This window comes from Spermophilus citellus (assembly GCF_964194105.1).
Source record: "Spermophilus citellus genome assembly, chromosome: 17".
NCBI classification, from domain to species: Eukaryota; Metazoa; Chordata; class Mammalia; order Rodentia; family Sciuridae; genus Spermophilus; species Spermophilus citellus.
This window is the reverse complement of record NC_138199.1, coordinates 28329985-28352368: the sequence shown is the minus strand read 5'-3', so window position 1 is coordinate 28352368 and position 22384 is coordinate 28329985. Positions and strand designations below refer to the sequence as shown.

Sequence of the window (22384 nt, the reverse complement as noted above, 5' to 3'; positions counted from 1 at the left end):
CACAACAACTCTACCAGAAAGATACTGTTATTGTCCCCATTTACAGGTGAGAAGGAGTTAAGAGATTTGCCTAAGTCTGCAACTTATATGGGATGGAGCTGATTTTAACCCAGCAGTTATTATGTCACATCATCCATTCTATAAATATTTGCAGAGTGCTGCCTGTGTTTTGTTTTGTTTGGTTTGGTTTGGTACTGGGGATTGAACCCAAGGGCACTTTACCAGTGAGCCACATCTCCAGGGTTTTTCTAATTTTTTTGTTTTGAGACAGAGTCTTGCTAAATTCCTTAGGGCCTTGCTAATCTGCTGAAGCTGGCCTCAAACTTGTGATCCTCCTGCCTCAGCCTCCCCAAGTTGCTGAGTTGCTGGGATTACAGGTGTGCCAGCAAGCCTGTGCTTTTGTTGAGAGCATGAACAGGTAGACACCATTCAGCCCTTAGGGAACTCAGGGTCAAAAGGAGGGTGAATAGGCAATGGATGGAAGTGACAGAATCAGGTGATTAGAATGAAGAGAGTTGTGAGAGGTGTGAGGATTTCTAGCAAGAACACCTTCCCTTGGAGGGGCACCTAATTCAGTGTGAGGGGTGCATTCAGAGAAGGCATCCAGGAGAAAGAGATTCTAAGCTAAGATCTTGAAGGGGCCAGGGAGGGGAAGAGTGTATCGGGCAGAGTGAACGCAAAAAGCTTCAGACAAGAAGGAAAGCATGGTCCACGTGGGAGCCTAAAAGATGTGACTGAAACATCAAATTTGGGAACTGAGGAGCTGCAGGAAGTGGGGTAGGGATAGGTGGGTGGTGATAAGGTATTTGTGATGTCAACATGATTAGTGTGTAAAGACTAGGATAGTTGAGGGGAAAAGAGGAATCAAGTGGCCCAGAGCAGAAGCCTAGAGACCACTTAGGAGGCTGCTGCTAAAGTTCAGGGAGCATTCAGGAGGTCCAAAGAGCAAGATGGCGCATGACTATAATCCCAGCTAACCAAGAGACTGAGGCAGCAGGATTCCAAGTTGGAAGCCAGCCTCAGCAATTTAGCAAGACCTGTCCTCAAAATAAAAATAAAAAAGGGCTGAGGATGTAGCTCAGTGACAGAGTGCCTCTGAGTTCAATCCCCAGCTCCACAAAAGTGTGTGGGGGCATGCCCTAGACTTTGACTAAGTGGTTGAGAGCTCACAAAGTGAAAGGGAGGGAGGAAGCAAGGAAATGATGGGGCTGTCTGGCCTGGGGCTTGGGTGGACAATATTGCCTTCAGAGAACACAGGAAGGCAGATTGACATTGGGGAGATAAAGACTCCAGAGTCCATGGAGCTCAAAGGGCCATCCAACCGAGGTGGTGAGTGAGCTGCTCAGGATAGGGACCTGGAAAGGGAGGTGCGGTTGCCAATTCAAGCATGACTAGCGCTCCAGAACCACCCTCAGTATCGTACTTGTTGGCCACTCATTCATCAAATCCTAGAGTAGAAGCAAGGAAGGCTCCACAAATCCAACCAAGGCCAAAAAAGGAGACACGGTGATTTGAAGTCCAAGATAAGTACCTGGTCCCTGCTGCCCTGATCCTCCACCATCGGGCTTTTCTTCCTGCCTCGTACCAATGAATAGTTCTTTGAAAAATGTCATATGGAGGCTCTGTCCAGGAAGTAATCAAATCCTGCCTCCTGGGAACGTGCAGTTTAGTTAGGGAAACTACATTTACTCACTCAATAAATATTGATTGAGCACCCTGGCCCTCATCTAGGCCTTTTTCTAGGCACTTAGGATACAGGGGTGACCAAGCAAAATAAGGTCCTTCCCTTGCTGAGTGGAGGGAAACATAATATAAAAAAATGCAGAAGTGCCTTTCAAGTTTGACAGATTTTTTTTTTCCTTTTTGGATAATGGGGATTGAACCCAGGGGCTCTCAACTACTGAGCCACATCCCCACCCTTTTTTTTTTTTTTTTTTTTTTTTTTGAGACAGGGTCTCGCTAAGTTTCTTAGGGCCTTGCTAAATTGCTGAGGCTGGCTTTGAACTTGTGATCCTGCTGCCTCAGGGCTCCCAAGCCACTCGGATTACAGGTGATCACCAGATGCCCAGCTCAGTGGTGCCCTCCTCAGATGTTATGAGGAAGCTGAATTGGGTGACTGGCTTTGGTGGGAGGCATTCGTTGGGTGATCAGGAAAGACCCTGGAAGTAAGCAATGTTTAGATGAAACCTGAAAGAGGAGAGGAATTATTGCTAAACTGGCTCCAGATTTGACACAAGTTGCTCTATAGTTGAGGTGTTTGGAGGGATGTCCTGGGCACTGGGGGAAATGAAAACAAAAACAAAAACAAAAAACATCAGAATCCATGAAAAACACCCAGTGGCTCAGGAGAGTGAGGCAGAAGGATTGCTAGTTCAAGGCCAGCCTCAGCAACATAGTGAGATCCTAAGCAACTTCATAAGGCTCTGTCTCAAAATAAAAAATAAAAATGGACTGGTGTGATCGTGCACACCAGTAATCCCAGCAGCTTGGGAGGCTCAGACAGAATTTCGAGTTCAAAGCCAGCCTCAGCAACTGTGAGGCACTAAGCAACTGAGTGAGATCCTGTCTCTAAATAAAATACAAAATAGGGCTGGGGATGTGGCTCAGTGGTCAAGTACCCCTGAGTTCAATCCCTGGTACCAAAAACATAAATTAATAAAAATAAAAATGGCTGAGGATGTAGCTCAGTGGTAAACTGCCCCAGGTTCAAATCCCAGTACCACCCAAAAGGAAAAAAAAAAAATCTGTAAAAAATAAAGCCTCTGGCCTCCTGGAGGAGGCCATAGAGAGTTTGGTCACCTCTCACAGGTGACCAAACTGAGGCAGTTCATGCTAAGGTGACCATCTGTGATGCAAGGATCAGCACTGAGGAAGGTTGGAGATGGTACAGGGAACATCTTGGGACATGAGGGACTTGAGCCAGATTTGGCCAGAAAGAGTGGAAAGTGAGGTGGCCCACAGGTGGGGCCTTGAGTGCCAAGTGAGAGGACTGGCCCTGTGTTCTGTGAAGCCATTTGAGGGCCTTTGGGAACCCCCTTCGGCATTCCCAGATTCAACCATTATGGAGAAGTCACAGCTCTTGCTTCATCTCTTTTCTTTCCTGCAGTATTTCGAAGCCCATCTCAGATCTCATTTCACCTCAACCCTCTGTGTCTCAGTGTGTGTTTTATTTTTTAGAGGGTACGGGGAGTCCTGGGGATTTAACCCAAAGCCAATTCACCACTGAGCCATGTCCCCAGCCCTTTTTATTTTGAAACAGGTACTTGCTAAATTGCTTAAGGCCACATTAAATTGCTTTGAGGCTGGCTTTGAATTTGTAATCCTCCTGCCTCAGGCTCCCTAGCTGCTGGAATTACAGGCGTGTGCCAGCATGCCCAACTTGTGTGTTTTAGAAATATGGCTATTTTCTTACAAATTCACAGTGTCATTGTCATACTTACCAGGATTAAGAATTCCCTTTTATTATTGCAGTAGTAGGGATGGAATCCAGGCCTTGCCACATGCTAGGCAAGCACTCGGCCATTGAGTTGCACCCTCAGCCCTAATTGTTAAATAGTATCTCTTCCCCAATTCATTTTCAAATTTTCATGATTATCTAAAAATTGTTATAATGTCATTTCTTTTAGACAAATGCAGTATCCAAACAAGATCTGCATCTTTTTTTTCCCACATTTTGAGAGTTCTGGTTCTTATATCTTTTTACTCCAGCAAATTTGCTTCACCTGGGGCTGGGGATGTGGCTCAAGCGGTAGCGCGCTCGCCTGGCATGCGTGCGGCCGGGGTTCGATCCTCAGCACCACATACCAGCAAGGATGTTGTGTCCGCCAAGAACTAAAAAATAAATATTAAAAATTCTCTCTCTCTCTCTCCTCTCTCACTCTCTCTTTTAAAAAAAAAAATTTGCTTCACCTATCCATTGGGTTAGCTTTCAGATACAAAGGTCACATCATTTTCCAATTGTGGCCACTGTGGGCCACTGGCCCACTGACACACTGGTGACTAATGCATTGGAGCCTCAGCCCTATCACGTCCTATGTGACTTTGTGCAAATTACTTAACTCTCTGTGCCTCAGGCTTTTCATCTGTAAAAACGGAGACAAAAATAAGTGGGGTTTCTGATTCTTCAGGTGAGGCAATATACCTAAAGCAGTTTTGTGCAGTGCATGGCAAATTTCCATGTTATTATTATGGGGAAAGGGTGTTCCAAGGAAGGAGGGATGGATACCAATATTCCTCAGAACTGCTTCTGAATGTTCCAGGCCCAAAAGAGGAAGGAGACAAAGATACCACTTCGGAGTGTCACCACTATCTTTCTATTTCTGTCTGTCTTTGCCTTGTTCCCTGACTCTACCTGTGCAGATCTCTTTATCTCTTTATCACTCTCCTTCTCCTCTCTGCACTTCTCTGCTTCTCTCTACTTGTCTTATGCGCTCTCCTCTTTGGACCCTTCTCTATCTCTGCGCCCCTCTCCCCAGCTGCCCGTGGCTGCTATCTTTGTTACTGACCCTGGGCAGTGTACCTTCACCTTGTGTTTCTTTCACCTTCTCTTTGCAGCTGTCTTCTTTCCCCCTGTTTTCTCTCTCTCCTTCCACCCCCCCTTCATCTCCTGGCTCCAGCCCCTGCAGAGTCTCCTGGATGGACAGTCCTTGTAACCACCTCCGTGACAGCCGCCCCTGTAACCCAGCTCTGCGTATCTTGGGGAGACTGTGTTTCACGGTTTCCATCTTCTGCTCTGTCCCTTCCTGGCTGGTGACAGCATGTTCCTCTTCTAGCCTGTCTCTATTTCAGCTTCTCTGTTTATTTCTGTCTGTCTCTTTTTCAATTTCATCCCCACAATATTTACTCAACAGCCACCATCCAAGGAACTGGATGACGGGACAGTGCTGACCTAGGTAGGCACATGCCAGCTTTCAAGGAATACCCACTCTGCTGGGGAGACAGGCACCAGACAAAGGCACAGGCCAACACATGACCCTGGCCGCCCACCTCATCCTGCTGGGCACAGGAGTTGGCGAGAACTTGGGCCTGTGAGGGCAAATTGGCTCTGTTCTGAGCTTCCCTGACAATTGCCTGTCCCTAAATAGGGACTGTGCACCACTCAGGAAACCAGATCAGAGTGTTTAACCCATTTGATCACTCAACGGCATACACTGTGAGCCAGGCTGGGGGAGACAAGTAAAAAGAAAAGATCCCCAACCTACGCAGGACCACAGTCTGCCGTAGGAGGGAGACAAGAGTAGCGTAGGCTAGGCAGAGGAAACCAAAGGCAGGTGGCCCTGGTCCCCAAAGAAGGCTGGAAAGATTCCTCACTTTCTCCTCTTCTTACCTCTGACAGGTTTGTTCTACATAGGGTTAAAAATGATTTCAGCAGCTGTGATATTTTTTTTAAAAAATTCTTCAGAACTAGCATTTGAAAGGGAGAATATTTTATGTACAACTCAGGATTTCCAGCTTCTCTGGGGGGAAAAAAAAATCAATCTGGGCCCAGTGGCGCAGGCCTGTAATCCCAGTGGCTTGAGAGACTGAGGCAGGAGGATTGTAAGTTCAAAGCCAGCCTCAGCAATTTAGTGAGGCCCTAAGAAACTTAGTGAAACCCTGTATCTAAATAAAAAATAAAGAGAACTGGGGATGTAGCTCAGTGGCTAAGCATCCCTGGGTTCAATCCCCAGTACAAAAAAAGAAAAAGAAAAATCAGATCTGGCAAAAAAGGGCTCATCTCCACAGGACAGTAATTGGCTGGAGCTGTGTCAAGGTTGTCCATCTAAATGGGGGCTGTGGTATCCAGGTCCCATCCATTCCCCTTGTGTCCCTGACATGGAAGTCAAGTTCTAGCTGCCTTTGAATGACCACAAGCTTATGCTGTGGCTCTCCTTACATTAGAGAAATATTTTTTTGTTCTATCTCCATTAAAAGTGGAGAAATGAGCCAGGCATGGTGGCACCCCTGCAATCCCAGCAATTCAGGAGGCTGAGGCAGAGGATTGGAAATTCAAGGACAGACTTAGCAACTTAGCAAGACCCTTAGCTACTTATTAGACCCTGGCTCAATATAAAAAATAAAAAGGGCCCAGTGTGGTGGTACACGCCTGTAATCCCAGTGGCTAGGGAGACTGAGGCAGGAGGGTCGTGAGTTCAAAGCCAGCCTCAGCAAAATCAAGGCGCTAAGCAATTCAGTGACACCCTATCTCTAAATAACAAAATAAGGGTGGGGATGTGGCTCTGTGGCCAAGAGTCCTTGAGTTCAAGGCCCAGTACCTCCACACACCAAAAAAATAAATAAATAAAAATGACCAGGGTTGTAAATCAGTGGTAAAACATCCGTGGGTTCAGTCTCCAGTCCAAAAAAAAAAAAAAAAAAACCACCCAAAACAAAGCAAACCCAGAAGAATGAGAATATACTTATATTAAAAAAACACATTGTACTGTCATGTATAAGTAATAAGAACTAATAAAATATTAAAATGCCAAAAAAATAAAGTGGGCAAACAAAAGGTAACAATAAGAACCAAGCCCAGAGCCAGGGACGGTAGCACACACTTGTAATCCCAGTGACTCGGTATGCTGAGGCAGAAGGATTGCAAGTTTGAGGCCAGCCTCAGCAACTTAGTGAGACTGTGTCTCAAAATAAAAAGTAAAAAGGACGGGGGTATGGTTCAGTGGAAAAATGTTGTGGGTTTAATCCCCAGTACTCTCCCCCCACCAAAAAAAAAAAAAAATCAGGCACAGTGGCACAAGCCTCGTAACACAGCCACTTAGGAGGCTGAGGCAAGAGGATCACAAGTTCAAGGCCAGCCTCAGCAATCTAATGAGACCCTGTCTCAAATAAAAAAAAAAACATGGCTGAGGATGTAACTCAGTGGTTGAACTCCCCTGGGTTCAATCCCCAGTACTGGGGAAGGGGGGCGGTGGGAAGATAACAACAGAGAGATGTGGCAGAGCCTTTGGAGTTTGCAGTCCTAACAAGAGCAGCTACTGACTGAGGCAGGGGACTACCCTTCATCCCTACCTGAGCTGCCCACCCCTGTTACCCACACCCTCCCCTGAGCTTCGAGTCCCCTCCACCCTAATAGGGTCAGGGGCCAAGCTCTGACAATCAGGCAGTCCCCCCTGCCCACCCCTTGGCTCAGTGAGAATGGGAATCTCCCTGGGGCTTTTCTGGTGGGGCCCAGGGTCTTTCTCCCTCTTGCCACCATTGCCCAGGGCCCTGGTGGGCAGAGGGCCAACTTGGTGGGAAACCGGTAGGAGAGGCAGTTCTTGCTCCCTTAAAACCAGGATTCAGCAGCAGCCCTGCACTTCCTGCCAGGAGACCCCTCATTCTGTCCTGCCCCGTTTTCCCAAGCGCAGTGCAGAAAGGCAAACCAGCAACCACAACCTACGGGAGGGCGTGGTCAGTGAGGGCATGGTCAGGGAGCGCACCTCAGACAAGGGAACAGGGAATCTGCAGAGACTTGTGTGATCCAGGGAGAGAGACAGTAGAACAACCAAGGAAGAAGCAGTTCTTAGTCATTCTCAGCATACATTTATTGAGTGCTTACTGTGTGCCCAAGAGTAAGCCAAGTGCTAGAAACAGCAAAGGGACAGGGAGGAGTCAGGGTCAGCGGTTGAGTTGCCCGTGAAGCCATTGACCCTGGTTAACACGGGGAAGAGATAAACCCTTCAGGCACCACGCTGATGGACTGGGCTGGGCCCTGGACCCTCGACCCGGCCTGCCTAGATGTTCCTTCTAGCAACAGAAAGGGATCTAGTGAGGCAAGAGCCTCCCCTCCCAGGTGCCAAGGCACACAGTCAAGCTCCTACACACTCCTCTAAACACGCACACAATCCCACATACCCAGAACACATCTCAGACTTGTGCGCGCACACAAACATACAACACACACACACACACACACACACACACACACACACGGACACAGAGTCAGAGCCAAGCAGTAGCCAAGGAGGTTCTCCCCCCATGGCTGGGATCTGAGTCACTCTGCTCAGTATAAATCTGCCCAGTACTTAGAGATGACCTCGGGATGCTTTTTGGCCAAGTCTCTTACCAAAATGTGAAAGACATAAAGGAAACATGATCGAGGGAAAATAGCTTAAGGCTTTGCCGAGAGAGGGATTATGGGAGGAGTGGGGTCAGCAGGAATGGACCTCACTTGCTTTACTTGGCCATGGTCATGTCATGGTCAGAGCCGCCTTAAGTCAAGGTCCTGTCATATGGAAGTGGGGGCAGGGACCTTGCTGTGCTGTCTACTCTTTGTCAGGGCCATAAAAATAATGCCAGTGTGGCAGCCTGCTCAGTGCCAGGCACACCACCATGCAGGTGCTTTACCTGCATGTACACCTGGTTGCTCTTCCCAAGCTGTCTCATTGACAGAGATGGGGGCCACCTCTGAGAAGGGTCAAGGTCAGGGAGCAGTCAGTGCCGAGGCCCTGCTTGGGTGGGGGAGAATGACTAACTTCTTTAGTGACCAAGGGGCACAGGCGGTGGCTCCATGCTGGCAGGAAGAGGCTGGAGCTATGGCAGGATGCCCTCACGGAGGATGGTGCATCTCCCTGACACTTGGGAAGCTCAGGGTGAGTCAGGCATGAAGGAGTCGCCTATGGAGCCTGCCTGCTCACACTGACCTTCCCACCAACCCCGGGACAGGGTTGCAGCCTGAGGATAAATAACACCCTTACTTGGGGGGATCCTAAGTTCTTAACCCTCATAAGCCCATGGTCTATATTTAGGGAAAATAGGCCATTGTTCTCAAGTTGGGTCTCTGGTAATTGACACCTTCTTGGCCCAAGAGCCCATGAGAACCCTCCTATCACCCCTCAGGGGGAGGGAAGGGGAGCTGCTACTGAAATGACCCCTGAAGCCCGATTCTTTTTTTTTTTTTAAGAGAGAATTTTAATATTTATTTTTTAGTTATTGGCAGACACAACATCTTTGTTTGTATGTGGTGCTGAGGATCGAACCCGGGCTGCACGCATGCCAGGCGAGTGCATTACCGCAGAGCTCTCTGCAGGAGCCCCTCATCACGGGTTACTCACAGCTTGTCCCCAGTCCCTCATCACCCCCACCCCAATTGTATATCTATTCCAATTCACACAGGTTGACATCAAGTGCATTGAAAACCCCACAGAGCTGAGCGTGTGCGCTACTGTCTGGGACAGTCCTGCCCATATGACCCCAATACTAGATGTCCTCCCCACTTTCAGTGTCCTTGCAACTTAGGGCAGGGTGATGTCCTCCTCAGCTGTCTGGGCCAGGCAGCGTCAGGTTAAGGAAGGTCTGCACAGGAGTTTCTTTTGACTGGGACAATGCTGGGCACAGGAGGGAGAGAGGTGGAGCAAAACAAGGAAGGACCCCGAGGGCCTGAACCTTCTCCTTGGCCTTTATGAGGGCTGGAACTTTTCTCTATGAGCAGGCCCCAGCAGTGGGAGCTGCCGGCAGAGGCCTAGGGAGTTTAGAGGAAGCCGACCACTAAGAATACCTTGATCCCAGAGCTAGAGACAGGAGGGGCTCCTGGCAGTGTCCCTAAACCTGGCTGGGCCCCCTTCCTCACTCTGAAACCACAAGACTGGACATCACTTCCTGTTTCTTCCCCACTTGGAGGACAAAGGGGAAGGTGGGAGGCTTGTGGCCACTTGGTGCCCCCTGCCTGCGATCAGTCTCTCAGGGCACTCCTCTTGAGGTTGGGGCAGCTAGGGAATTGCACCCTCAAGTACCCATCAGCCTCCAGAGCCCAAGGACCCCCTCCTTCCTGATGAAGCTCTTGGCTCCAAGAAATAAAAATTCTACCTAAGCTTCCTCCCCTTCCTGGGGCTGCTCGTCTGCCTGCTCCAGAAGCCCTAAGACTGCTGCTCATAATGGAATGTTCTGGTCTTGAGGGCTTGGTTCCTCCAATGTCTTAAGATCCACATGTAAGCCCTGCCCTTAACCCTAGGCAAGTTATTCCACCTCTCTGGGTCTCAGTTTTCCAACTGTAAAATGGGGATGATAGTATCTGTTTAACTCTACAGGATTCAATGATAGTAACAGGAAGATATGTAACTGTATAAAGGCAGCATGACAGGCCCGCATCCTGACTGGGGGTACCAACCCATCTGGCTCATCACCACCTCTGTAGCTGGCTTCCATTTTCACGCCTCTAATCCTCACCCACTGCTGGCTGCAGGCTATTTGCAACCTTCACTTCTAGTCTCTCAATGCTGGCATCTTCCCTCAAAGTGCCTCTCCCTAAAGGTGTGGGCACTGGGCCTGGGTGCTGCTGGGCAAGCACAGGCCATCTGCCCAACATCAGAGGTTTTCCAGCTGGAAGGGACCTTGCTAGTCAGCATTTCCCCAAACTGCCCTCCTCTTCACCAGTGTTATCTCGGACTTTGGGAGGCACCAGAATCACCAGAGGCCACTACTGGAATCTACAACTTTAACCAACAGCCAGGAGCCTCTGCTGCAGATTGCCATGGGCCACATGTTGGGGATGGCTCTGGTGGTTAGAGCCAGGCCGTAACAGTACACATACCCCTTCTTAGAGACCCTCAAAGAGTACCATGAGAATGCTTGATACAAAGGAGCAGACTTAACTTTAACTCAGCATTTCCAAAATTAGACTATAAATCTCACTAAATTGCTGAAGGTCTTGCTAAGTTGCCAAGGCTGACCTCAAATATGTCATCTTTCTTGCCTCAGAGATTACAGGTGGCCCAGATGGGTTGTGATTTTTAATATTTAAGTAATCTTGAGCCTAAGAGATTCAGTGGCCAGCTGTTACTATGGAGCTCAAATTAGGCCTGAGTCTGTCCCTTCCTCTTCTGTTTGTCCACCATATCCTGACACTGTTCTCTGAGCCTGCAGTTCTCTTGGGTCACCCTATATCCTACACTCAGGAGGAATCCTTGGGGTTGTGGAGCAGTGACAGGAAATCTGTGTAGGTGCTGAGATGGGGTTTGGATTAGCTTGTCTGGCTGGGACAGGCAGCAGAGGGGGTGGCCCACACTTCCGCACAGCCCAATTTGTCTGGAGTGGAGGCAGACGTAAGGTCTTTTCCTGGCTCACTGTCCTTCCCCAGTCAGGTCACCGGAGAAATGATGAGCAGTCAGTGGCAGAACATCTTGTCCTGCCTTTTCTTCTCAGGCTCAAAAACAAACACATACTGCCATCAACTGATATGGTAGGCGGGGCGGCCCTTACTGGGAGGAAAATGGATTTATTGCTTTATAAAAAGAAGTATGATAAAACTTATGAGAAGAAAAACTAAAGACCTAAAAATCAGCCCACTCCTCTCAGCACCCAGCAGGTCTCAGACACATTTCTGGGGGCAGTCAAGTTGGGTGGGGTAACCAGCCAGGCAGGCTTGGCTTCTCCCTTGTAAACAGCTCCAGGGCCCTGGCAGAATCTGCCAGCAGGGGGCGCTGTGGCTCTGAACAAGCTCCATGTCCTGAGCCAGACTGACTCCTGAACCCTGGGGCTGCCGCAGGCCCAGTGGGCTTCTGGTCTGGTTGGTGGGCATAAGGACAGACCCTAGGGCTCATCCTCATCTCACACACCACATGTACACACATTCCACACAAACACACCCCCTCCTCGGTCCCTCATGGATCAGTCTCCTTCCCTGTACAGGTCTGGGCCTCCATGTCTGTCAGCACAGCCTTATTTCCACCCCACAGGAACAACTCTGTGTGTGTGTGTCAGGGAGGTACCCTGGTGGTGCCCTTTAATTCCCTTCAGGTCACAGACTGGACCGAGGGTGGCAGTGGAAACATTCTCCCCACCTGCCCCCAGCCCTGAGGGAGGAGGTGAGGAGCAACCAAGCAGCCTTGTCCAGGGCTCCTGAGGCTTAGTATGGCCATCCTGCCCTCCATCCCCACACTAGGCTGTGAGCCAGGGGGCTTCTCCACAGGCCTCAAATGAGAGGACAAGCCATGGACAGGCCACAGGGGGCTGGGATTACAAAGGGGTTAGCACCAACAACAGGAAGCGGGTCCTTCCTTCCTCAGGCAGCCACAGACTGACCATGGGAGGAGGCTGAGGGGCCAGGCGAGGGGGTTGCAGACAGTGCAAGCCTTTGTCCTCAGGCAGGTGTGGTCGGTGGGCATGCAGCCGAGAGGCAGGTGGTGGGCAGTGGATGGCAGGCCCCTCTGCTTTGGCAAAAGGCAGAATCCAGACCCTTAAGGGAGAGAGCCTGCCTGCTGGGAGTGCTTTGGGCTCCTCCTGCAGGCACCATGGAGACCCAAGGCCCTGGGGTCCCTTGGGGTGGCAGAGCAAAGCCAAGGCGGCCCTGCTTCCAACAGTAGGAAAATTGCCCATCCTGGGCTCTCTCCCATCCTTTCACCGCAGAGCTCCGAGGCAGGACCAAAGCCCTGAGAGGGAGCATGGACTCCAACATGGTGAAGGAGAGGATCCTGGGGGTGCATGGGGTCCTCTGGGGTGAGGAGGAGGACACTGATCAGTCACTGAAGCATGGGCAGGAGGCCACAGTCCTGAGGTGGTCAGTGCTACACGAAAGCCTCCCGGTTGGATGAGCCGTTGATCTTGAGGAAAAGCTTGTCCTCTTCCCTCTTCTGCTGCAGCTGCCTTTCCAGCTGGCGCCGGTAGCAGATCAGGTAGAGGGGCAGGCAGAAGCCCAGCATGCTCATGATGAGCAGCCCCACATTCACCTGGGAGGTGGGGAGGAGAGGGCCATCACAGGGGGTGGGGGCCAGGCAGCGTCCAGCTCAACACCCCCCTCACACTCAGGTTTGGAGAAAAGAGTTGGTTACAAGAGAGGAGAGGAAAAAATGAACAGGAAGGTTCAAGAGGTCCCAGGGCCGTCACTCCACATTCCAGCATCTGAATTCCCCGATTCCCCACAGGCTACCAGCAGCCCTCAGGGCCTGGCCCTCCACCTTAGACCTATTGATCTGAGTCTCCGGGGTGGGGCTGGGGTTGTGACAACTCCTGGTACCTGGTTAAGAATGCAGGAGGGCCTGGGACAGGACCTCTCTTCTACTTACCCCAAAATCAAGTCCAGAGAGGTCATTTTTCTCTTCCTGCCTGGCCACCATTTACAAGGGGACATAGTTCTAACCAAGTTCCCAAATTGCCTATCCTCTGTGCTCTGAAGCCCCCAGCTCCCAGTTAGTAGAGTGGAGCAGATGTCTGTGACACCCTGTTCTAACCCTTCTTACCCACAGAGGGTCTCCTTGGAGGGGACCCATCATGGCCAAAAATAGTGGCTGCTGCAGGAGAGCAAAGAGCGCACTGATCAGAGACTGCAGTCCCGTGAGGCTGCCGAACTGCGTGGAGGGGTACCTGTTGGAGCAATTGAGACCTGTCACAGTCAGGGCCATTCTCAGGCAAACAATGCCTTGGCTTCAGCTGGTCAAGGTGTGCTGGTGCCCTGGGCTACACCTGCTTGAAGGGAGAGGCCAGGACAGCCTCAGAGTCCCTGGATTACTTTCTGCTGAGCAGTTCTGCAGTTTCTCTTTTGGCCCAGCCCGAGGCCCCAGACTCTGCAGAGGGCCCACCCGACCTGCCCCACCCAGATGTGCCTGGGCCCTGTGGGTGTCTGGCTGAGCCGAGTGCGGACATGGTGCCAACAGGAGTCTGCGGCTTAGGAAACAGGCCCAGGGAACAGGTTGGAGGCTGGGCCTGGCTCTGCGGCACCCACTCCCGAGGAGTGTTGCGTAATCACGGAAACTCAGCATCACTGCTCCCCTGATTCCTTCCTGTCCTGCCAGGGCAGCCACAACTTCCTCCAGGCCTGGGGGGCCAGGCGGGGGCCAGGCAGACCTGGAATGACCCCCATGGGATACTGCTGGAAAAGGGAGTGAGTTCTGGGTTAAATCTCGGCAAACATCGGGCTTTGCTGCCCAGAGGTGGGAAGGGGCTCCCCGCAAGGAATGAGCTGGTCTCCTAGTCACAGACGTGGATGACGGTATCTGGGTTCCAGTTTGGGGGCCAATCCCTGGGTCAAAGGGGGAACAGCTGGGTGGCTTCTGAATAAAGATAGGTTTCATTTTAGCCGGGGTTTGAGAAGGCTGTGGCCGGCACTGGGCCATTTAGGCTCTGGGTGAGAACTGTCTGGCACATTCTTGGCTCAGCCATCTATGTCGCTGTCCTTGTTGAGGGCCATTAGAATTTCAACATGTAGCTTTCAGCAGCCAGAACCCATCCCTGTACTTCCCAGTGAGCAGCCAGGGCAGCCCTAGACTCGGATGAGCAGCAGCCCCAGAGGCCCTACGTGCTGCACGGGGTCACTGACTGTGGCTGGGAGAACCGATTTCATGTTAAATGCCAAGTCTTGTGTGCACCCAACTGTCTGTCCACTGACCACTGACCATGGATCAGGTATGGCTTTGCCTAGACACACCCAGTAGAAACCATAGTACTCATCCCCTCATGCAAAAAGATGAACCCTGCCTTGGCAGTTTGGCTCAGCCTCAGGGTCTTCTCAGTCCCACAACAAGCTCCCCAGGTCATGCCCTCCTCCTTGTCCGCTAGAATGCCCACAGTTGCTAGAACTTACACAGCAGCATACAGGCCCCCAACAGCAGAGTGGATAAATCCTCGCACAATCGTGTGCAGGATGAAGGAGAAGATCTGAGGGAGAGAGAACAGAGAATGAGCAGAAGACCACCAGGGTCTTCACCTTGCCCCCTGCCCTCCAGTTCTTGAGGTCTTGAGTCACAGGAGCAGGGGCAAACCAACAGTTGGCTGTCGCCCACTAAGCACTGCCCTTTAATCAGGCAAGATGGTCAGGGCAAGGGTCTTCCAGTATTGCAGGAGGCCAGGGGAGACACCCAGGAAGCAAGGACCCTCCCACCTAGAACTAGCACAGCCTCCCATGGCTTACTGTGGTCTATACCCCAGTGTTGACGCAGACACATAACAGAATCCGTGGGTGTGCACACCTGTGTGTTCAACATACTTCAACACCTGGCCATTTGTAAATAGGGAGGGACTCTTGCTTTCCTACTGTGCAAGGTGCAAGATACCATCTGGACTTGGGCTATGCCCATCTGAAAGCAATGCCATCACTTGTATCCCTTCATAGTTTGTGAACTTGGGACTGAGCCAAAATCTACTGTTAGAACACTTTCACAGATCAAAGGATGGGGCCAGACAGATGACAAGGTCTACCTTGCTTACAATCTCTGACAAGAGTCAGGTTTCTAAAACATCAGAAATATTGTGCAAAGAAATTAAGCCTTTGAACCCAGATGCCAAGCCATGATCATGGTCTTTCTCCACTGTCTCCAGGGTAGAGGCCCTGTGGGCATTCTTGTTCTAGGGAGGCAGAGTCTCCCAACCACACCACAGATTGGCTAGACCTCTTTGGACATCAGATTCCAGCTGTTTGAGCAAATGAAAAACAAGTAACCACACAACTATCCCACAGAGTTCCAGTAAATGCATGATAGTGGTTCTCATGGTATGTGAGATGTCCAAGAGACTAAGGAGAACAATGTGCCTTCACAAAGAACGGTTCTGTGGAAGACAATCCAAACTTCCTTTACAAGCTGGGTGTGATGGTGAGTGCTTGTAATCCCAAGAACTGGGGAAGCTGAGGCAGGAGGATGGCAAATTTGAGATCAGCCTGGGTAACTTAGTAAGATTCTGTCTCAAAATAAAAAAGTAAAGGGGCTGGGGATGTGGCTCAAGCGGCAGCGTGCTCGCCTGGCATGCGTGCAGCACGGGTTCGATCCTCAGCACCACATACCAACAAAGATGTTGTGTCCGCCGAGAACTAAGAAATAAATATTAAAAATTCTCTCTCTCTCTCCTCTCTCACTCTCTCTTTCTCTTTAAAAAAAAAATAAAAAAATAAATAAAAATAAAAAAGTAAGGGGGGGGAGGGCTGGAGTTTTAGCTCAGTGGTGGAGCACTTGCCTCACAAGTATGAGGCACTGAGTTTGATCCTAGCACCACATAAAAACAAATAAAGGCATTGAGTCCATATACAACTAAAAATAAGTAAATAAATGAATAAATAAACAGGAAGGGATATAACTCAGTAGTAGGCAGAGCACTTGCCTACCATGTGTGAGGCACTGAATTCAAACCTTAGCACCACATAAAAAAATTAATAAAATAAAGGCATGATGTCCCTTTACAACTACAAAAAATTTTAAAAAAATAAAACAACAACAACAAAAACCCCTCCTGTATAGCTCCCTCTTCCATTGAACACAGAGCCTAGCAGGTAGCAGGCCCTCTATAAATAATGGTGGCTCGTTTGGTGGGATGGCATTGGTTGATTGGTTAAGTTGAAAGAGTGAAGTCACATTGCTTTATCAGTGACTTCTAGTCTCTAAACAACATTCCTTCTTGTCCCATTCCCCACCTGGCCTCTCCCTCTCCCCATACCCACCTGTAGAGGGAGATTGGGAATGAGGCAAGTCACCCCAAAGCCCACAAGCAGCAGGTTTGTAAAGGCGAAGGCCCGCATGGCATTGGTGACCTTCTGGATCTGACGGTCTCGCTTCTTCTTCTTCTCACCTCTGTGGAGATGGAACATATACTGGAACTGGGAGGGTCCCTGGAGGAAGGTGGACCTTTTCCAAAAGTCAGGCCTTGGGAGTCCCAGCATGCAGACTGATGCAAAACTCACAGGCCACCCAAGTGCATCTTAGCGATTGTGTCAGAGAACTAGGGACACTCCCTGATCCAACTTCTACATTGAGCACCAGGTATGAATGTCAGTGGAGGGTCTCAGACCCTAGAAGGTGGCCCTCTACACACTACCCTGCTTCACTGAAGCGCCAATGAGGGGGAGGGAGGTATGCGCCCACCTAGGGTGTGGGGAGCCTCACTGCGCCATTGGCTTGAGTTCACCCAGATCTCACAGGAAGCTGGGGATCAGCCAGATAATGAGCCAAATAAGGGAGTGAGTGGATTTCCCCTTGGGGGGCAGAGAGGGTGAAGGGGAAATAAACATGCAGCAGATGGAACCGGGATGGGCACAAATAACCTCTTGGCTGTGGGACCTGACCTAGATAACAGAGCATGCTCTGTAATTATTTCCTTGTGAATTAACTATTACGAAGTCCAGTCTCACCACCCACACCTAGACCCCATGGATGATCCCATGTCTAAGAACCAATGCCAAGTGCTCAGGGATCTGCAGGGAGTCCCAGGCCCACCACTTCCTAACTATGTGACCTCAGGCAAATGACTCAGACTCCCAGCTTCAGTTCTCTCATCTGTGAAATGGGTGTAACACTAGTACACACCTCCCTGTGGTGAAGTGAGGCTTAACTGAGGTATTGTGTGTTAAGTGCTTGGCACTGGGCCTGATACAATAAATAGCAGCTTATTATATTAAGGTGGAGTCTCAGAAGATGGCATTTAATTCATCCTCTGATCTTAAAAGCCCAACCCTTCCATAAAGTAAGGCTCCAGCACCTTGCTTAATCCTCCCAATCATCAACAAATCTATTAATATATTGGTTATTAAATCTTACTACTCAAACTGAGTGGAATAAACCCCATGGGCAAGATGGTCCCATAGTGCTATTCATGCCAAGGATCTGAGGGCCATCCTGGGGCCATAGGTCTCCCTTCTGGTTTCTCTCCTGCTTTGTGCCTCCAAACTTTAGCATATCAAAGAATTTCCATAAAAAGACTGAAGACCTGAATGTGCAGAGGGCTGGCTGCATGAATATCTTCAAAGAGTTTCCAGACTACACAGCACACTCCGCTCCTGCCCTCCTGCTGCCTAAAAAATTGAACCCACCACCCTGTCCCTGCCTAACTTGAGACTCAGTGGGCCTTCTCCAGGGGCTGAGCAGGGCCGTGGCTCTGCCTACGCACTGGGCAGTGTCCTTCTCCTCGGGCTCCTCAGAGGTATCTTCGCACTCCTTCAGCCTCCAGTCCATGATGTAGCCGATAACAGGTGCAGTCAGCAGGCAGAGCAGCTGGAGTGCGCCAAAGATGGAGGTATAGAGGGCAACTGGGGAGGAAGGAGTTGCGTCACAGGGGCTCCCGCACAGAGCCCTAGGGCACAGGCTGAGCAGGCCCTGGGAAGGTACCCAAAGTCCTTCTGGGGTCTGCCTCTGAGCCCCTTTGTCAATGCAGGTCTTGGGGAGAGCCCAGAGACAACCTCTGAAATCAGAGCTGGGCAAGAGGCAGATCACTCAATTATCTGCTCCAAATCCTCTGCCTACTTTCCAGAAACAGCTAATAAAATACAGTATGTCACAATGATCCCCCTCATCAGAAGTTCTAGGAAGTCACTATGACTTGGGAACCACAAAATTACCAATGTCATCGACGGAGTCTTTGCGTGTGACTGGCCATTAGTTTTCTGCCTCTAGGACTAACCCAGGAAGGCACCACTCATCGGGGACTATGACGTAAAGGCTTTCATCAGCAAAGAGACTTAAAATTATAAAGGACAGGAGCACAGTTTCAGGGAGATAGCTGAAAGTTGATTGCCCTGCCCCACCCCCACCCCAAGCAGGATGATGAGAGTTCAAGGTGAGAAATCTCCCTTTGAAGAGAGACTGGCGGGGAGGGGTGTTGCAATGTTCCCTGACAACCCCCTGCTTACCCGTGGCCATCACTGCATTGAGAAAGCAAAGACGGAAAAAGCAGAAAAGACAAAGGTTAGCGGTAGGAAAGGCCATTAGAGGGGATGGGGGAGGAGGCAGGCTAGTGCTCACACACCTCTTCCCACCAAGACCTGCTCAGAGCACTCGGCAGGCTGAGACTGCAGCAGGCTCCCTGCAGTGGATCTGGGAGCAGGCCCAGCCCAGGCGCCGGCTGACATTTTCCTGTCTGCCGGTGCCTCATCGCAGGCAGGCTGGTGAGTCAGGCCTGTGGTGCTGGCTGGGCAAAGTGATGGGGAAGTGATGTGCTGCGTGTAGAAGGCCTTGCAGAATCACTGCCGCATGACCCTGTGGGAATGCTGCTCTGTTACCTCCTGCTGCACTCAAAGCAAAAGGTCAAAGAATCCACCGGACAACCAGGCAAACCATTAGATACCAGGGGTCTCCCCGAGACGCCAGAGCTGGTCCTTATACTCTACCAGCTCCCTGACCCTATGGCAGCCCCTCTGGGAAGAGCTAGGGCCATAGGGCTTTAGATGTTGGGTTCCAGAGGAACACGCTGGGGAAGATCAATGCCTTGTCTACTACCATAGACCAAACTTCCTGGCCCAATTTCCTCTACTTCTTTTTTTGGAACTATGAATTGAACCCAGGGTCTTACGCTTATCAGGCACCACTGAGCCACATCCCCAGCACTTTCTATTTTATTTTTTGGTACTGAGGTTTGAACTCTGGGGCATTCCACCACTGAGCCACATTCCCAGGCCTTCCCAGTTATGCAGGAGGCTGAGGCAGGAGGATTACATGAGCCCAGGAGTTCAAGGAAACACTGAACTCAGCCCAAGTTAAAAAAAAAAAATTTTTTTAAGGGTTCCTATGTTATAAATTTGGGAGAACATCATTAGACTAAACAAAGCTAAATAGGTTCCCCCCCCCCCAATACGGCTCCTGAGGCCCTTTACTGCATTCACATTCATTATACTCTTTTTTTTTGGTACCCAGGATTGAACTCTGGGGCACTCAACTTGTGAGCCACATCCCGAGCCCAATTTTATATTTTATTTAGAGACAGGGTCTCACTGAGTTGCTTAGCACCTTGATTTTTGCTGAGGCTGGCTTTAAACTCGAAATCCTCCTGCCTTAGCCTCCTGAGCTGCTGGGATTACAGATATGTGCCACTGCACCCGGCTTCATTACACATTTTTGCACACACTATTTAGTCCTTCTCCCCTTTGCTTTACTCTCAGACTCCCTTGTCTACTACCATAGACCAAACTTCCTGGCCCAATTTCCTCTACTTTTTTCTTTTGGTACTAAGAATTGAACCTAGGCACCACTGAGCCACATCCCCAGCACTTTTTATTTTTTTTTTGGTACTGAGGGAACAGTGTTACCTAGTTCCCTTTGCTATCTTTTGCCTTTGTTAAAACAGGATTTCTTACCCTAAACTCTTGTTTCACCCCTTACAAGGCCTATCATGTCTTCCCCACAGTGAAAAACAAGTAAACCAACAAAAGAAAGTTGCATGCCAGTGAGTCTGCCAATAAAAGGATTTGCCGAATGTGTTTGTCCCGTTGGGGATGACTAAAGCTGACTCAGCTAGGCCCTGGGGAAGTACTGACTTTCTCTGTAGGAGCAAAACCTCTAATCAGCTGAAGACCTTCGCTGTTTTCGCATGGGTTATCAGTTCTGTTTCCCGGAGTTAACAAGCCTTAACTGGATTATGATGCTCCCAGGAAATCTTTGCCTTCCTGTTTTACCCATATAGGGCACGGATTCCAGTATGTACCCAAAAGTCTCCACTCAGGACTATGTCCTCCTCCTTGACCCCCAGAAGCTCCACACATGGAGACTGCAGTCTACATGGGGCTAGACTTACTGGCCTTCTGTGTCACTCAGGTGGAGAAGTCTGCACTGTTTTCATTTACAGACACATCCTTCAGCCCTCCCTGCCAGCACTGGAAAACATACACCCCACGCCCTAAACACATGAAGCTATTTTGGTCCTTCCCTCCCTCCTAAACCGGGAAACCCTGATGGAGACCTGAGAACAGTCAGGGCTGGCTGTGGTGAAATAGCTCTAACAGCAAACAGAGCCACAGACACTGCCATTTCAGGGCCCTTCTGGTCCAGCTCAGCCTAACACACTCCAGTAGGTGGCTGTGGGGCATGACCCTAGTTGGTGGCAGTGAATGGCACTCTTGGGGCACCTTCCCCTAGTGTTGTGCACTGAGGTCCAGGGGCACCTACCTGTCTTCTGGTCGCCACTGACCAGGAACTCAAGGATGCTGTTCATGGCCCCCATGTAGAAGATGAGGCGCAGCTGCGTGACGCACATGGTAACCAGACTGAGCAGCAGGATGGGGCTGAACACGCTGTGCATGAACGAGGGGGCCGCTGCAGGGAAAAGGTACAGGGCTCAGGGCTGAGGCACACAGCCCACTCAGCAGCCAGGAGCTGAGTGCGAGAGAGGAAGGGAGGCCCAAAATGCTGACCAAGTCACTCCACGCTGGAGGCTGGCAGGGGGAAATAAGGAAGAGCCCGGTGGGGTTCATGGTGCTGGTGCTGGTGCTGGAGCTGGGTAAAACTCTCACCCTCCTGAACTTTGGTGTGCCCATCTGTAAAACTAGGCAAGTGATGCCACCAAGCCCTCTGGGATGAAGTAGGAATTTAATGAGATGATACCACAGAGCCTCAGTTAGTACTGGCCCTAGTCAAGGGGGTGCTGGAACCGCCCCCTCCAGTTCTGGGTTGGCAGCTCCTCCCAATCACCCAGGGCGCAGACACTGAGGTCTCAGGCAGACCTGGGGGGGTGGGGGCCGTGCGGTGAATACCTGCAGCATCTGGCTGGCACTTCACCTCCAGGTCGACAGTGGACAGGCACAGCTTGTGGCCCTCCTGCAGTGCCGCCTGCTCCTTGGCGCTCCGCATGGAGCTGCCCACGCTCAGGCGGCGTCCCACGGTGGTCACCTGCTTATAGAACTGTTTCCCTGTGATCTTGTGGTCAAAGCCCAGCCAGCTGAACTTGATCTTCACCCTGGAAGCCACAGGATAGTGTCTGTTGGTGACCCAGGACCCTGGCTAGCATGAGGGTTGGGGCCAAAAGTGTGCAGACTTACGAGTAGTCCATGTCCTCTGGCCCCGGGAAGGGCTCCAGCGGCCAGTTAAAGAAGCAGTTGAGGAAAACCAGCCCAGAGCAGCCAGCCCAGACCACAAGGATGACGATGAAAGAGGCACCCGAGTCGTAGATGAGCTGCCAGGCACATGGGGACAAAGGGGCAGAGTCAGAGTGGGCAGTAGGCACCTGGAAGCTCCTGCTTCCCTGTGCTGAGCTGCAGGAGGAGGCACAGCCCTGGCAGCCTGGCCCATTGGTCATCCAAAACCCTGCATTCCAATAATTCCAACTTGCCTGGCCCTGGCATGTCACTAACTTGGACCAAAGGTCACTGCCTTGGAGAGGCCTTTGCTTACTACCCCATCACTGTCACGTCTGCCTCACTGGCCCACAGCGAGCAGCCCTGGGTGAGATCAGTGCATTGCTTGATGGATTTACTTGTCTGCTGTTAGTCCAGCTCCCTGAGGACAGGAGGCTGCTGACCCTGTCCACAGAAGCGTGAACAAGGTAGCTTTGAGGCATATGTGCACATATGAATGCATCTCCCTCAGCTCCTCTGTGCAATGGGTGTGACGCTGGCATGGGTCCTTAGAGTGTTGTGTGGTAGGTGGGCGTGAGAATTCGAGTGCTGAGTAAGCTAACAGTTACTGCTGTGAGTACTGATTATTTCCAGTGTCTACATGAGAATCCTCAAAGTATTGGCATACAGCTGCCCAGCTAAGCTGCCCAGGGAGGAGGCCAGCAGTTATAGACACTG

The 22384-nt window shown here is 50.6% G+C and overlaps 1 protein-coding gene and 1 long non-coding RNA gene across 8 annotated transcripts in view; one reads left to right on the top strand and one right to left on the bottom strand.

Annotated features, from left to right (window-relative positions):
• LOC308635677 overlaps nucleotides 1-22384 on the top strand; it is a 141067-nt gene that overhangs the window by 63370 nt on the left and 55313 nt on the right. The window lies entirely within an intron of this gene.
• SLC43A2 (solute carrier family 43 member 2) overlaps nucleotides 11083-22384 on the bottom strand; it is a 44531-nt gene continuing 33229 nt past the window's right edge. For 6 of the 7 annotated variants that reach the window (XM_081270239.1, XM_081270240.1, XM_081270238.1 and 3 more), the window contains exons 7-14: nucleotides 21632-21765; nucleotides 21347-21549; nucleotides 20763-20909; nucleotides 17776-17914; nucleotides 16334-16463; nucleotides 14489-14562; nucleotides 13149-13272; nucleotides 11083-12638 (exon numbers count right to left, since the gene is read on the bottom strand). In XM_081270239.1, coding sequence (XP_081126365.1) covers nucleotides 12477-12638; nucleotides 13149-13272; nucleotides 14489-14562; nucleotides 16334-16463; nucleotides 17776-17914; nucleotides 20763-20909; nucleotides 21347-21549; nucleotides 21632-21765 — 1113 coding nt within the window. In that variant the 3' untranslated portion in view covers nucleotides 11083-12476. The remainder of the gene's footprint in view (nucleotides 12639-13148; nucleotides 13273-14488; nucleotides 14563-16333; nucleotides 16464-17775; nucleotides 17915-20762; nucleotides 20910-21346; nucleotides 21550-21631; nucleotides 21766-22384) is intronic. The other variant, XM_081270244.1, reaches the window with a different exon arrangement.